At 51.4% G+C, this 16,840-nt stretch overlaps 1 protein-coding gene across 1 annotated transcript; it reads left to right on the top strand.

Moving 5' to 3' along the window:
* Window positions 1-982: 982 nt before the first annotated feature.
* On the top strand, window positions 983-10,772 carry LOC130036096 (class I histocompatibility antigen, Gogo-B*0101 alpha chain-like). The gene is made up of 9 exons (XM_056128071.1): window positions 983-1,087; window positions 1,950-2,076; window positions 8,098-8,367; window positions 8,542-8,820; window positions 9,366-9,641; window positions 9,766-9,882; window positions 10,318-10,350; window positions 10,495-10,542; window positions 10,688-10,772. Exons 1-9 carry the CDS (start codon window positions 983-985, stop codon window positions 10,690-10,692), a joined length of 1,260 nt encoding a protein of 419 aa, XP_055984046.1. The 3' UTR covers window positions 10,693-10,772.
* The last annotated feature ends 6,068 nt before the right edge of the window (window positions 10,773-16,840 follow it).

The following is a 16,840-nucleotide window of genomic DNA, read 5'->3' on the forward strand; positions in this document are numbered from 1 at the left end:
CAGCAGCTGACGCAGGATAGGACGCCCCCTAGCTCATGGAGCGCTCCCAGCTAGGAAGCACAGTTCAGATCGAGTTGTCCTTCTGCGCTATGGTCACACGGGGGCGCCGCTGCTCTGCTCGCTTCTACTTTGAAGGGGCGTGGCTGTGGTCTGACTCAGGCTGAGATGCTAACCTGGAGGAGGACATCCATCTTTCTTTATTTTTGAGTCTCACCTGGCAGTGCTCAGGGCTTACTCCTAGGGTGACTTCGCAGACCATATGTGGTGCAGGGACTGAACCCAAGACAGCTGCATGCAAGGAAAACACCCTACCTGCTCTACTCTGGCCCTATCCTTGAGAATGTTTTTTGTTCTTTCATATGTGTCTCCATCCCTCTTGGAGAGCCCAGCAAGCTACCAAGAGTATCTCGCCCACACAGCAGAGCCTGGCAAGCTTCCCCTGGTGTATTCGATATGCCAAAAATAGTAACAAGTCTCACAATGGAGACATTACTGTTGCTCAGTGGAGCAAATTAACTTGAGAACAATGACAGTGACGTGTGTGACTAGTTCTTTTTTTTTTTTTTTTTTACCCAGACGGCAACGTCCAGTCACTCGGGGGCACGCCACCGCGCGGACTGCGTGAGAGCGTCTCGCTCGGCTGAGGGCCGAGAGCACGCACACCCCGAAGCCGGGCTCCGCAGCACCACCGCCGGCTGCGGCACACACAGACACGGGAGCGGACGGCGTGTCATCCCCCCCCCCCCCCCACAGGAAGCACGGCTCCTGCGGGGCAGAGCGGGGGATTCCGCGGGCTTAGGTCGGGTCCAGGAAGCGAGACCATACCCGCGCACACGCCTGTCTTCTCCGACCGCGCCCACACGGGCCCATCCGAGCCCCGACCACCGACAGCGGGACCCTCCCCCGACGGGGGGAGGCGCGGGCCGCGGTAGGCAAAGAGCGAGGGCGCTCGGCACCCCCCCCCCCCCCACGTCGGGGGGGAATGACGGCGGAAGCCTCTCCCCGCCACAGGGCGGCGGGGAAGGGCAGGCTCTGCTACCAGTGGCTGACAGCGCAGGTAGAGGAGGGGCAGCAGCTGGGGGATCCGGTACCCCAAAGGCACCCTCTCAGATCGCTAGAGAAGGAGTTTTCTCCGCCGAGGGGGCGCCGCCCCCCGACCTAGGCCGGCTGCCCCGCTTCTCCGGGCTCCCCCGACTCGAGTGGGGGGGGGGTCTGCCATAGTGGTCCGGTGGCCGGGCCCCGCCGAAGCAAGACCGACCAGAAACGTGAGCGTCCGCGGTCAGGTCCGTTGCGTGCTGGGTCCGCGGGAGAACCCGCCGCCCCTCCACAGCACCCGGCAGACGGCCCCCGCCCACCAGGGCGGGAGACCGGCTTCCGCCCCCGCAACGGGAGAGGAGCGGAAATCCCGGGCAGAGCGAGAGAGAGCCCCCAAAGGGGGCCACCTCGGCTCCCAGAGCCCGGCACAACGACAACCCACCGCCGCCCACGCGCCCGCGTGCGCTAGAGCCAGTTAATGCGAGGCACGCGGGCACGCGCCCGAGAAACGGAGGCCGCCCAACCGCCCACGACCCAAGCGGCGGGCCGCAAGGGGGCGAACGGCAAGGCGACCCCCGTGTGACAGACAACGACCGGCTCGACCCCCAGAGGGGAACACCACCGAACGAGGAGAGCCCGAGGAGGGCAGGACCGCGGAGCCAGGTGACGGGGAAACGGCACCACCGGCTCGGCCTCAGGCACCTGACAGGACGACCTGGAGCGCTCCAGGGGCACCACCGAGGGCCGGTTGAGGCACGGCAGCGCGCGCCACCGCCAGGCGCCCACCCCCCCCCCCCCCCCCCGCCGCGGGGAGGGGCCGGCTCGAGAGAACGGGAACCTGGGACGGTCCCGACAGAGCGAGGGTTGTCCACCGTGTCAGATGACCCCGAAAAGCCCACTCCCTGTGCACCAAGCAAGAAAGCGGCAAGAACGGGATCGGGCCGGGGTCCGCACCCCTGAACGCCCCGCCCCACCGCGAGGTGGGGGAGAAGCAAGAGGCCCGCTGGCAGAACGAGAAGAGCGGTCCCATTCACGTGGAATGTCCGTCCCTCGTCTGGCGCGGCTTAGGCCCAGCCCGGGAGAGCACACCAGTGTGACTAGTTCTTAAACATTACTTTAAATATTTCAAATTTTCCTCCGCCCCTCTCGGAGAGCCCAGCAAGCTACCGAGAGTATCTCACCCGCACGGCAAAGCCTGGCAACTACCCGACACGCCATTTTGTCAGTAAAGAAACGAATAGCACCCGGTCCAGACAAGGTCAGTCCTGAACACCTGAAGAACCTGCCGTCAGTACTCATCAATACACTGGCTTGGCTCTTCACATGCTACCTGTCTGAATGCAAGGTTCTGTCCCAATGGAAAACCAGCAGGACCGTACTACTGTACAAGAAGGGAGACATACATGACATTGGCAACTATCACCCAATCTGCCTATTGTCTGTCATCTACAAACTGTTCACTCGAGTCATCCTGAATACGATTGGCAGAACACTAGATGAAGGATAACCATGCCAGCAAGCCGGGTTCTGCAAAGGATTCAGCACCATCGACCATATCCACATGATAACCAACCTCATCGAGGTTTCTCTGGAGTTCAAGATGCCACTCTGTCTAACGTTCATTGATTTAAAGAAGGCCTTGGATTCTGTTGAGATTGAAGCGGTCATTGAAGCCCTAACCAATCAGGGCATTCAAACTCAAAACATCAGGATCCTCCATGAGCTGTATTACGGATTCAGTACCAGGATCTCACTATTCTACAAAGAAGTAATCATTGATGTCAAGAAGGGGTTCAGCAGGGTGATACCATTTCACCGAAATTCTTCAGTGCCACCCTCGAGAACATCATGCAACAACTGGAATGGGAAGAAATGGGAGTGAAGATAGATGGTCAGCAACTACACCACCTCTGCTTTGCTGATGACATTGTTCTAATAACACCAAACATTAGCCAAGCGGCACAAATGCTGGCCGACTTCGACCATGAGTGTGGAAAGGTCGGACTACAACTGAATCTTACGAAGACATTGTTTATGAGAAACAGCCTCATTCCTGACGCTCCATTTGCTCTCAACGGAACGACCATCTCTGAATGCACCAGTTATGTGTACCTAGGTTGAAAACTCAGCATGATGAATGACCTGGCACCTGAGTTGCACAGGAGGAAGAGAGCAGCTTGGAACGCCTTCAAGAGCGTCAAAGAAATAGCTAAGAGGATGAAGAACCTCCAGTTCTGGGCACATCTCTTTGATTCCACTGTTCTTTCTGCATTAACATATGCCTCAGAGACCTGGGCCCTATGCAAACAGGATGAGAACGCTATTCAGGTCTCCCAAAGAGAAATTGAAAGCTATACTTGGAGTCTCACGTTTCACTCAAATGAGAGAAAAAATCCGGAGTTCCAACCTCAGTGGACAATCAAGAATCAGGGACGCTTCTTAGTTTAAGATAGTCCCATTTATCTATTTCTGTTTTCACTTACTCGGCCAGTGGTGTATGGAGTGTTTCACTAATAAAAATTAATAAAAAAAAAAAGAATCAGGGACACTGTCTCGTTTGCCAAGGTGTCAAAACTCAGATGGTCTGAACATGTAATGAGATTTAGAGACGACCGCTGGACTTGAGCCGTTACCGACTGGACGGCTCCATGGGACGTCAAAAGACCACATGGCCGCCCACCTACCAGATGGTCAGACTTCTTCATCCAGATCCTGAACAATCGGTTTGAGGTGCTGCGTGTTCCTAGAACAAATAGACGCCATTGGGCTACACTAGCATGCGACAGGGACAAATGAAGACGTTACTGGCGCTTGCTCGAGCAAATCAACGATTAACGGGAAGTCAAGTGATCAAGTGATCAAGTGAACTAAAACATTATTTGTTTCTGCACAACCAGGATGGACCCCTGCCTCTGTATGTGAAAGGCCTGTGTCCTACGCTGAGTCTTATCCTGAGCTCACAGGACTTGCTAGCTTTCCTGACTAGAAGAGGAAGCTAGATTGAATGTCTGGAATATTCCTCAGTGTAGACATTTTGGGGCCTGGGAATGTTGCTCAGTGTAGACTGTCTGCCCTGCAGATATGAGAGCATGAGTTTGACCCCTGGCACTATCTCACATGCCTCATGTGATCCTTTGATTCGAGACAGTGACAGTGACAGTGACATGTGTGATGCTGTCTTGTGTGATCCCTGGCCCTGCAACAAAAAATAGTTCTGTCTTTAACACTGCAACCAAGTGTGAAGTAGCGCCACAACTAAACGATGTTATCTAAATTATCTTACAACTGAGCAGTGCATGAGCACTGTGAGCAAGTGTCTGACCGACAACAAGCATCAGAGCCAAGTGAAGGCACCAACAGCAGTGACAACAAAGGGAGGGAAAGGGACAGAAATAGATCAGCAATAAAAGATCTCCTAAACCAGCTTCTTTGAAACATCAGACCTAAAAGACAGCGAACAATGCCCGGTGATATACTTTAGCTCAAAAGGCTTGGGCACAGATGGTGTGTGCTGCAAGGCCAGGCTCACCCAGACTGCAAGGTCTCCTGAGCACCCCTAGGAGCAGCTCCCAAGCACAAAGCCTGGAGTAACCCTGAGCACAGCAGAGTAAAGTTCCCCCCCCTGCCCAAATGAGCAGATACTGAGAAAGAGACCCTGCAGGAGCTCAAGATACAGCAGCTCATGGGGAGGGGGTCTGTGTGTAGAGTTAACAGTAACTGTAGCCTCCTATCTATGGCTACATTGTTGTACTTTCCCCCATTCTGTTCCATGTTCTCTCCTGCTGTCCCATGTGGGTCTCTAAGCCCAGCAGAGTCCAGCTCTGCTCCCACACAGGCCATTTCCCAGGCAGGTCACTCTCTCACCTCCTGAGCGCTGCCCTACTTCCTCCTCCCTCTGCCAACCAGTCAGATCCCTTCCCATCGTCATGCTCAGATGAGTTTTTCTGATATTCTATTCAAGTTTTTGGGTTTTGGAAGTGCTCAGGAGGCTTCAAAGCAAGCTCCAGGGTCTTCAGCATCACACCTGTGGTGCTCTGAGGCCTGTGTGTGCACACACAACCCAGCTGCATGTGCCCTTTAACCCTTGAAACCCTTTTCCTTTTTTTGAGAGAAGTTTGTGTAAGCAACATGATTTACAAGTTGTTCTTTATACAATTATTTCAGGAATTCCATGTTCCAACGCCAAGTCCACCACCAGTGTGACCTTTCCTTCACCAAAGTCCCCAGTTTCCCACACAACCCTCAGCCTGCCCCCTTAGCAGGCTCAAAGAAATTTAATTCATATTGATTGTTACAACACATGCTATAACATAAAATTGTTCCTGCATTAAATACTTTCCTTTGTAGAGGTGGTTCTTGCTGGGATGACCAGGGTGACAGATGCGCTCTAGCTCGAGGACGCACACGCTCTGGCTCTGAGGTTGTACATGTAGGCTGTGGTGTCAACACACTTGGCTACGCTGCTCATTATTTTGGTCACACACACTGGCATTTCCTCCCCACCCACAAGCCTAACCCCCTAGTAGGCACAGAATAATTTACTCTGTATTGCTTGTTACAAGAAGAAAGTATTAGGAAATAGATCAATAGAAGTCAATCTGTGATCATTGTTCTATCTCACAACAGTGTAACTAAAGGCACTGTCTGAGGGTTTACTGTAGGTTTTGTGCTACTGAGTTTTCTGTGTTACTATTTTTGCGCACTGAGCTTGGTGGGCTTCTATAAAACATTTTTCAAAACTTTTTTTATCGAATCACTGTGAGATAGACTACTACAAAACTGTTCATTATTGGATTTCAATCATACAGTATTCCAACACCCATCACCTCTCCACCAGTGTACATTTCAAAGCACCAGTGTCCCCAGGTTCCCTTCCATCACCCCCACCCCTAATCCCTCTATGGCAGGTGCTCTTCTTCTTCTTTTTCTCCTCCTCCTCCTCCTCCTCCTCCTCCTCCTCCTCCTCCTCCTTCTCCTCCTCCTCCTCCTCCTCCTCCTCCTCCTCCTCCTCCTCCTCCTTCTTCTTCTTCTTCTTCTTCTTCTTCTTCTTCTTCTTCTTCTTCTTCTTCTTCTCTCTCTGTTGTGGGCATTGTGGTTTGCAATATCCTACACAACTTCTTATCAGATACGTTGTTTTACATCTGGGCTGTGGTCAGATGGCTCAAACTACTATGAAATGCAGTGTTGCTCCAGAAACTGGAAGCATCTGGTGGCTTGGCAGCTTGATGAGGTTCAGTTGTGGAGCTAGGCTATTTCTATGCCTGAAACTTTGGGTGTGGGTGGGAGCTGTTGGCCCCTGAGCAGGGGAGGGTGACTGGAGTGTTCGGGGAATCTGCCCAACCCCATTCTGAGGATGGCCCAGAGCTCAGCCCTGACTGGTCTACATGGAAGATTTAGCAGCTTGGCATTCTTCCTAAGATTACTCAAAGAACTAGGCCATTTCTATACCGAAAAAAAAATGTTGGGAACTAGATAAATAAAGGAGAAGGACAAGAGAGGTCTTTTATGAGAACTTTCAACCCAGAATGCTGGCACTAGAGGTGGAATAATGTCCCCGGGGGCTTGTGGAAGGTCCTGTATCTGCTCTATCTGTTTCCTCTCCTGAAAGAATCTCCCCTAAAGAAACTCCATTACAAAGATGTTTTTCCCCAGAACCAAGACCGTTGGATGTGTAAAGGTCTATCAGATAGATTAAGGTAGTTAGGATTTGCCCAAAGAATGTTGTTCTGATGATTATGGATTCTAAGTAATAAATAAGATTCATGAAGAACATTCAGGCCTCAGTGAGGGGCTGTGAACACCTCACCACATGCTTTTCGCTTCCACTTCTGCCTCTTTCTTAGTCCTCATGGCATCCATGGATCAGGCCTGCTTAGCTGGGGCTGGTCCCTGGCAAAAATCTAATATGGTTTTTCTTCAAAAGACTTTCTAGGGGCTGATGAGATAGTATAGCAGGTAAGGTGCTTCCCTTGCACCTTGCCAGAAAAAGATTCTATTGCCTGCAACCCATATGTTTCCCTGAGCACTGCTAGGAGTAATTCCTGAGTACAGAGACAGTGAGCATCACTGGGTGTGACCCCTTGCACCCCAAAAGACTTCCTGCCTGGTATGTGGCCAACACAGTTTTGATCCACGGCACCACATATGGTCCCATGAACCTGCCAAGAGTGATCCCTGAGCACAGAGCTAGGAGTTACTCCTGTGTGCTGCCTGGTGCAACCAAAAGCCAAAAGAAAAAAAAAAACAACTTCACCACCAACAATAAAAGACTTTAACTCAGATTCCTCTCACGGAAAACACTGATGGGCACAACCTGAACGCACGGAAGCATCTCTGGGCTCTTAACGGACTTGTAAGATTGTAGCAAGATAGAGAAATGAAAACCACGGAAAATCGATGAGTCAGTCTCTGTCCTGGACATGGGGAGACAGTGTGACAAAAATCAGGTGAGAGAGCAGGTGAGAGGGCGAGGTCCCAGGTCCCAGGTGTGGCTCCAGGTGTCCCCAGGGTGGTGTTGGGTGCAGGAGATCTGTCCTGGAGATTCCTGGTCAGCGCCTTCTACCCGGATACTCGTGACGCGTCCCCAGTCCTCACTCCCATTAGATCAGCCAATCAGCGTCCGGGACGCTCCCGGTTATAAACTGAAGACAATTGCGAGGGAGTCAGAACCCGCCTGGTTACTTCAGTATGTGGGAGCCTAGACCTCTCCTGCTCCTGTTCTCGGGGGCCCTAGCCCTGACCCAGAGCCCGGCGGGTGAGTGCGGGGTCGGGAGGGGAGTTCGTTGCGGTGGGAAGGGTGGGGACTTTCAGGCATAGATGTGCAGGAATCCCGAGAAGTTTCTCCTGTTCCCTGCCTGGGTGCCCCCCCACCCCGCGCGAATGTTCCTCCTTGTCCACCCAATCTTCAACTCCTCCCGCGCCCCTAAGTCTCGCCCTTATTTGTCCGTCCCCCCTTTGCCGTCTCCTGAGACCCCTCCCTTTCCCTCACCCTGGCCCCGGAGCGAGCGGGACGGCGGGGCGGGCTGGGTCTCACCCCTTCCCTTTCCCCTTCCCCTCCCCCAGGTCCCCACTCCCTTCGGTATTTCCAAACCGCTGTGTCTCTGCCCGGCGGCGGGGAGCCCCGCTACATCAACGTGGGCTATGTGGACGACACGGAGTTCGTGCGCTTCGATAGCGCCTCGGGGAGTCCGAGGATGGAGCCGCGGGCGCCGTGGGTGGAGCAGGAGGGACCCGAGTACTGGGAGCGGGAGACGCGGGTAGCCAAGGACAAGGCACAGTGGTACCGAGTGAACCTGAACACCCTGCGCGGCTACTACAACCAGAGCGAGGCGGGTGAGCGCAGCCGGGCAGGGAGGAGCCAACACAGGGACGGGCCGGGTCGCCCCGAGACGGGTCCGAGTGTCGCGGAGGCTGAGGGACCCTCCCCGGACCTTGACCGGGAGGCGCCGCGGGGACCGGGCCCGGTTTCGTTTTCCGTTCGAGTCTAATCTGTGCGGGGCGGGTCAGACTCTCACACCATCCAGAAGATGTCTGGCTGCGACGTGGGGTCCGAAGGGCGCCTCCTGCGCGGGTACCAACAATACTCCTACGACGGCGCCGACTACATCGCCCTGAACGAGGACCTGCGCTCCTGGACGGCGGCGGCGGGCACGCAGGCTTGGCGAACCCAGCGCAAGTTCGAGCAGGGGGGTGAGGCTGAGTACAAGAGGGACTACCTGGAGAACACCTGCGTGCCTTGGCTCCTCAGATACCTGGAGAAGGGGAAGGACACGCTACTCCGCGCAGGTACCAGGTCCCTGAGGGCTAGGACTGCTGACCTCCACTGGTCGGGGCTGACTTCCCACAAGGGGAAGATACCAGGGTTCAGTGTCCAAATAGCGCCCCTTCCTCAGTCAGGAGAGGGAAGGACCCGCTGGTTTCCATGTTCTGTACCACAGAGACGGGCCCTCCCCTCAGGCCCACCCTGTGTCCTCAGGGCCCTGAAGGAACTCAATGGGGGCCCGGGAGTGGGGAACCTTCTCTGAAACAACGAATGTGGGTTCCCTGGGACCCGGCAGCCATCTGTGAACTCTCTCAGGTCTTAGCTCTGACTCCAGCTTCTCTCAGTCACTCACCCTCCTCCCAGGGCAGGACCAGAGTCAGTGTGTCCTAAGAGACCCTAACCTTCTTCCCAAACTCTGTTCTAGAGCTTTCCAAGGAATAGGATTTTATCCAGTTTCTCCAGTCAAGTTTGTGTCTGGATTTTTGCCTCCTATTCCAAACCAATTGCCCTGTTCAACCTCATTATGGAAGTGACCCAAAGTGTAAATTTTTGCATTTTTCCTCCTCAGAAGCCCCCAGAAGACACATAACCCGCCACCCTTTCTCTGACCATGAGGTCACCCTGAGGTGCTGGGCCCTGGGCTTCTACCCTGCCGAGATCACCCTGACCTGGCAGCGTGATGGGGAGGACCTGACCCAGGACACAGAGCTGGTGGAGACCAGGCCTTCGGGGGATGGAACCTTCCAGAAGTGGGCAGCTGTGGTGGTGCCTTCTGGAGAGGAGCAGAGATACACGTGCCGTGTGCAGCACCAGGGGCTTCCGGAGCCTGTCACCCTGAGATTGGGTAAGGAGGGGAACAGGGCACAAAGCCTGTTCTCAGGGGCATCAGGGTTGGCCCCTCTGGGGAACTGCTGAGGGTCAGGCTGAGGCTGGGGGTCAGACCCTCTTCTTCTTTCCTTCCTTCCCAGAGCCCCCTTCTCAGTCCACCATCCTCACTGTGGGCATCATTGTTGGCCTGGCTCTCCTCGGGGCTGTGGTCACTGGAGCTGTGGTGGGAGCTGTGATCAGTAGGAGGAAGCGCTCAGGTAAGATGGGGAAAGCGGGTGATGGGAATCTGTCCAACCTGACGAGTCTTGAGTCTTGTCCCACTTCGGGTATTCCCCCCTCTATTAGTTCTCCTGCCGCATCAGCAGGACCACCGCCCACCTCTGTGCTGTTGCTCACACTCCCACTGTGTATGCCACTGTCAGCTTTGCATCATGAAAGACACTTTCACCTCCATAAACTGGGGATGAACCTGAGTCCCAGTGTCCCAGGTCACAGAGACTGTCCCTGCTGAGCACAGACCACCAGGAGAAGGCTCCTCAGTTGTGGAGTATCTCCTTCGTGCATGTTTCCTGTTCCTGCCCTCAGTCTTCAGAGTTCTGACGCTTCCCTGGGCTCCGGGCCTACAGAGCTGCTCTGTGGCCTCAGGACCCAGTGCTCTCCCCAACCTTCTCTGGGATGTTTTCTTCCCACAGGTGAGAAAGGAGGAAAGTACACTCAGGCTGCAAGTAAGTTTGGGCAGGGCTGCGGCCCTGGAATCCTGGGGACAGAGACCGGAGCCCACAGGGAGCCCCCACACCCCTAGTTTCTTCTCTAGTCCCAACCGCTGTGTTCAGTTTGTTCTTTACCTTATTCTGTTTGTTCCTCCCCAGACAGCGACAGTTCCCAGGGCTCTGATGAGTCTCTCATGAATATTAAAGGTGAGTCCCTGGAGCATGTAGTGGTGGGATTGGGCAGAGAGGACAGGACTGGGTTTGGGGATTCTTTGAGAGGGATGCTGGGAGCTTGCTCAGGATGTCACCACTTCATGACTCACCTGGGTCTCTTCATTCTTTTCTCTTACAGTGTGAGACAGCTGCCCTGCTGGGTTTCCTCACATCCCAGTGTTGTGACTCAAGAACTACTGATTGTCTTTCTGCCTTGGGACCTGAACATGTCTATTGTCCTATCACACACTGTGAGGGGGGGACTGGCCCAGCCCTGCCCACTGGGCCCTCCCCACACTGACCCGCGTTCTGTTCCTCATGTTCTGGGCTCTGCCAGCAGAGTCACGACTCATCTGTCTCTGTGTTAGCTTCTTGTTTTCCTGAATAATGTTTCTTCTTTACTGAAAAAAGCATGTGATTTGCATTTTTCTAATTCCTTTTTTGTGGGATTAAAGGATTAATAAAAAGAAATCCCTGAAATTTGTTAAGGGACAAGTGGAAATCCTGAGACCTTCCATGTGTTTTCTGTTTTGATTTGAGTCTGTTCCAGATATGACAGGAGAGGCTGTGAGAGGATTGGCGGGGAGGGGGCAGACCTGTGCCCAGTCTGTCGCTGTCTCAGTCACTGTGGGCTCTGATATGATCACTCTTCTGTCTGGGTCATTTCTCCTATTTCTTGTCCTGGTCACTCAGTAACACCTTGTCCCACAGACCCTTGTTCACAGGGACTCAGGTCACAACCAGGCTCATCCTGTCCCAGGACCGTGAGCAGCGAGGGCTTCTGTGCTGGTCAGTCTAGGCTCAGGCCTGGGTCTGATCCTCAGCCCCATCTCGGTGTTTCTTTGTTGCTTCTGTGCAGGAGGCTGCCTGTTCTCTTGTCCACACATTCATAGCTCATTCTCTCAGTGTGTGTCTCCATCTCTGAGCCTCAGGAGGTATTTGCCTATCACTGTCCCCTCAAGGCCCAGCATGGCCCCTGAACATGAGTCTCTGTGGTACCAAGAGATGAGTATTCATACTTGCCATGTTAGAATTCAGCCCTCCCACCCACCAACCCTGAAGCTCTAGGAACCTTAGTGCTGTCTGTGATCTGTGTTCATGTATTTATAAATTACTCTCAGTTACCTTCAGACATAAGGGTTAGAAAATGAGATCTATGAACCCAAGATCCTCTTCTCCTAAGAGAGAAAGTACTGTGTGCTGTGTGGTGCCAGTATGGGAGGGAGGTAAAGTGAAGATGAGAAGCTCTTGTGAGAAAAGTGGAGGTGAATCGATGTCACTTGGAGTAGACATTGTAGCTGCCAGAGCACAGCATGTCGGTTGAGGCTGCATGAATAAGACAGTGTCTCTACCATGGTCTGCACTGATCATCTACCCACTTTGCAGATATGGGGATATTTTGGTGTCTATCAAACAACAGAGAATGAAAATCAGGCAAAACTTACCAGCCTTTGAGATGTAGTAGGAAGAGACAGACTTACACTGAAATTATAATAACCAAGGCAAATTTTCTGGTTTGAAATTAATAATCTCTCATGGGAACAGGACTCATGGGAACAGGACTCTCATGGGAACAGGACCCACTTATAAAAGTGTGTGAGGACTAGGACAGTGACTGTTTTCTAGGCTGGTCAGTGTGGCTCCACAAGAAGGTAACCTTTGAGGAAATATGGAAGGCTGTGAGGGACTATCTGTGTATGTGTCTGGTGCCAGACAGGAAATGTCGGTGTAAATGCACCAGGGTAGGCGCAAGTCTGTGTCAGGGAAGAGGAGGCATCAGTGTGACTGGAGCAGTCACTGAGGTGAGGTCGTGGTGCCCTCAGGTAACGAGGCTGCCATGATTCTGGAAGATTTGACTTTTATCTAAGAGGGGCAGCTACAGGCAGGTGTGAATTCAGGCTGGTGTGATTGTCTTTGGGTCATCAGTCTGGCTGCTGTGCGGATGAACAGGTGAGGGTACAGTGAGATGCAGGGCACTAGGAAACTGGTGCAGATTCCAGGGTAGAGATATTGGGGTCTTTGGGGTGTGAACAGGTGAAATAATGGAAGTGACTGGATTCTGCAGGCATTTGAAGCTGGACTTGACATCATTTCCTAATGTATGGAATCTTGGTTAGGAGACAGGATTCAGGGAGAAACCCCAAATGTCAGGATGTGCAAGTGGAAGTACCGGTGCTTTCACTGCGCTCAAGAAAGATTTTGGAAGAAGCTCACTAAGACAATGACACTATAGGGTTCAGGTTAGTGGGTAACAGCTGAGACCTGTCAGAAATGCAGGTTGGCACCTGGACAGACAAGTCTGGATTCAGATGGGATGTCTGGGCTGGGTAACTGACTGCAACAGTGATATTTAAACCCTGGAGAACATAGGTGGACACTCCAACACTGATGACTGAAGAAAACAGCCACACCCTGAACCTCCAAATCTGATTAGACCTCACAGGTGTGACACCATGTGAATGGCAGAGAGAAAGGGAACCCCAAATGTCAGTGAGCTGAGGCATCACCTGGACGGTTTCTTCAATCTCAGAGAGTCTGGCTGGAGGAGAGTCTGGGTTTATAACATGGTTGGAGGTGAGTTTGCTGGTTTCAGCCCCATGTTCGCAGGAAGAATATAGACCAGAACACCAGTGACTGTGCTCACTGCCCCTGTCCCCAGGTGGGCCCTGGGAAATGAATGACACCTGGGCTCTAGGCCCCACATGTTGACAGTGACTTGGGAGAGGCCTGAGTATGCAACAAATGCAAAGCAGTCCTGGGTTTCAGCTAGATGTGGAATCACTGAGTGATTCACCAGAGAGCAACCTGGTTGGTGTGATACTTGAAATACATGTTGAATTATTTTCTTCTGGGAAGAAAAAGGCAAGAGACCCCTGTGCTGGATGATCTTGTTTCTTTCTCTGTGTGGGTTCTAGCCATTGAAATTAGGAGGTAGGTATGAGTTCAGCAGCAGGAAAATGTCTGAATCTATTTCTTAGGTATTTCTTATTAGTGCAAACAATAGATGTCAATTTTTTTTCTTTTTAATAAAGCTCTGAAGCAGACCTTTCCTGCCAGAGACCCAGAGTCAGAGCTACAAGACCGACCACAGAGGGGTCCCCCAAGAGAGACACAGTGAGTCTATATTAGTACATTTCGTGGGAAGTTTGGAAATTATTAGTTTCAGGTTGGTAATTAGAGGATAAATCTGGTGGGTTCTCTTTTAACAAAAAAGGGCAGAAGAAATTGATATATTTAAATTGTGATATAAAACATCTTCTAACATTCTAGAAGGATCAACCAGATGCCCAGAGCTGTGACCTTGGATGAACCTAGACCCCCTTGTAAAGTCGTACTGTGCGTCCCAGAATCTGGAACCAGGTCTGGTCTCCTAGGGCACAAAGACCTTGTTCTCCCTCCCCTGGATGTTCTGGGTCTGGAAGGAGAGAGATCCCTTAACCACCTACCCCTGTTCATCTCCTGTTTCCTTCTCTCATTGTGTGTTTGTGTGTGTGTGAGAGAGAGACAGAGAGAGAGAACATAGACAAGAATATCTATAAAATTACAGAAAAATGCCTACAACTTAGTATTCCTGATCAATCATAGAGTCCACATCTCTATGATCACCTTCCAGGTGAAAATAGAGTCTCTCCACTCCCCAGACACCCACACCCTCTCCCTTCCGCCTACACCCCCTGTCCAATTGTCCACGCAGCTGACCCTCCCCTGCCCCTTACCTCTCTGCTACCCACCCACACTGCTCTGAGTTCTACCCCATGATGTCCCTATTTACTGCCTCTTCTTACTTCTCTAGGAATCCCCATCCCCATCTCACTATCCACCCTGCACACTTCCTGACCCCCTCCCCGCACACGAGGGTTGGAGAATCCAGGGTTGGTTCCCAGGAGAAGGCACCTTCCTGCTAGAAGCAGAAGTTGAAAAACGTATGTGGAACCAGGGCACCTATATTTCACCTGTGAGCACCAGACATTCAGGGAGTCAACCTGGAATGTGGGGACCAGCTATTGTGACCCTTTCCCTTGAGGCATGAGTGCGGGCTCCCCAGATGGGGATGAAACATCCTCAGACTTTCACCTGACAGGGAACACCCACTTTGTGCACAAAACCCTGTCCCAGGGAGAGACCCAGGGAAGGCCTGGCTGAGCAGGATAAAGGGGCGCTCTGGTCTCTGCCACACGGAGGCGCTGCCGTGCAGCTCTGGGCTCTAAGGAGCCCTGGAGCACTGGGGGGTCTGGGCCAGCAGACTTGGTTGACCTGGAGACCAGGCATCAATGGACTGAAGATTCTCTGTGAGGAGCCTTAGTAGCAGGACTTAGAGGAGGGAAAGGTCAGGACTTCGTCCTGTTCATTACATTTATATCTTTTATTCCCAGAATGCGACTCTCCAGCCCCTTGATGGCAAGCCCTGAAAAAACTTAAAATTAAAGCCATTCCTTTTATGAGGGTTATTTTTATTTATGTTTATTAAAATGACATAATAATTTTTATTTACAAAATTATTCATAATACAGTGGTTTCAAGCATACAATTTTCCAACACCAATCCCACTACCAGTGTGACCTTCCCTTCAGCAATGCCCCCAGTTTCCCTACCACCACACAACCCTCCTCCTTATTAGGCAGATTACAAATTTATTTATTTATCCATATTTATTTATTCATTTATTTAGGAAACAAACAAACAAACACTGTCCTCCCATTGTTCATCGATTTCCTCGAGCGGGCCCAGTAACGTCTCCATTGTGAGACTTGTTGTTACTGTGTTTGGCATATCAAATATGTCATGGGTAGCCTGCCAGGCTTTGCCGTATGGGCGAGATACTCTTGGTAGCTTGCTGGGCTCTGTGAGAGGGGCAGAGGAATCTAACCCAGCTCAGCTGGGCTGGCTACACGCAAGGCCAATGCCCTGCCACTGTGCTATTGCTCCAGCCACACGGAAACTAAAAGAATAGCAAATGGAATAATCTGAAAATAAAATAATAAAAGTCTGTTTGGATTGATTTTTATAGAATTTTAACGTTTGTAATTAAATTTAAATATTTTCATAGAATAGAATGTCTACTTTACATTATATAAGTAAGTTTTCAACTCTGGTATCTAAAATATATTGCATTAGCTTGGATTTTGTAGTTGGGACTTGTTATGGCAATAATCACATCTTACCTGTTATTTTTTGCTTATATATTTGGAGTTTGCTTACATAGTTGGAAGAGAACAACGCAGAGTCTCCTGCCCCCGGGCCTGGCTGTCCTCACTGGGGCTCCTTGAAGGGGGGCGGATTGAGTTTCCCTCTCTGCTCCGAGCAGAGCCCCAGCAGCTGAAGACCTCCCGGACCCAGCCACAGCCATGCTGAGACCACACTCCACACGTTCAGATAAGCCTTATGCATGAAGGAACCAGCAGAGGAACAAGGTGTGCGGGACCAGGGGCTGAGATCTCCAAGCCTGCTCAGTTCAGGACTGGGCCTCCTCCACCCAGATCCCCCATCTTCCAGTAGCTAGACAGTTACACCTACCAACTGCTGTGTAACCCCATCAACAGCCAAGATCCAGAGACTATAAAACCAAGCTCCGGGCCTCTTATTGTCTAGTTCTCACAGAGAACCCAGCAGGCTACCAAGAGTATCCTGCCCACATATATGCCTGACTGAGAATACCTGTAAAGGTGATGAGAGGCTGCCCCAAAAGCCTCCATTCGTCTCGGAGAGCCCGGCAAGTTACTGAGAGTATCCTGCCCACACGGCAGAGCCTGGCAAGCTACCCATGGCATACTCGATATGCCAAAAATGGTAATAATGATGGTCTTCATTCCCTTCACCCTGAAAGAGTCCCCAATATGCCATTGGGCTAAACTAGCACGTGACAGGGATGAATGGAGATGTTACTGGCGCCCGCTCGAGCAAATTGATGAACAACGAGGTGATAGTGATAGGGATAAAGATATTTGGAGTTTACATGAAATAGGTAAGTTCTGAAAATATAAAATTTAGTAAGAGTGAAGAGAATTAATAAAATTTAAAGGATAAAATATGAATATGCCTATGAATGTATAATGTGTTTTATCCGAAGCAAGGGAATTTTGGTTTAATATTAGAAGATGTTATATTATAGATCATGTTTAAGTGCCTGCTAATGCAGATGAGAGATTGTTATAAAATCTCTATTGATGACTAAATAGACTGATAAGACATAAAGACATAGAACATTGAATATAAATGCTCTGTTAATTCATTGTTCAAAATTGATGAAATCCCTTATCAACCTAGAAGTAAGCACAACCTCTTTAATCTAGCA

This window comes from Sorex fumeus, unplaced genomic scaffold (genome assembly GCF_029834395.1).
Source record: "Sorex fumeus unplaced genomic scaffold, SorFum_2.1 ptg000063l, whole genome shotgun sequence".
NCBI lineage: Eukaryota > Metazoa > Chordata > Mammalia > Eulipotyphla > Soricidae > Sorex > Sorex fumeus.

Excerpts from the sequence above, each read along its gene's own strand:
- LOC130036096 (XM_056128071.1), top strand. The coding sequence starts at position 983 with ATGACGGCGGAAGCCTCTCCCCGCCACAGGGCGGCGGGGAAGGGCAGG. Across the intron at positions 9,883-10,317 it reads CAGTAGGAGGAAGCGCTCAG|GTGAGAAAGGAGGAAAGTAC; the intron begins GTAAGATGGGGA and ends TTCTTCCCACAG. Across the intron at positions 10,351-10,494 it reads AAAGTACACTCAGGCTGCAA|ACAGCGACAGTTCCCAGGGC; the intron begins GTAAGTTTGGGC and ends GTTCCTCCCCAG.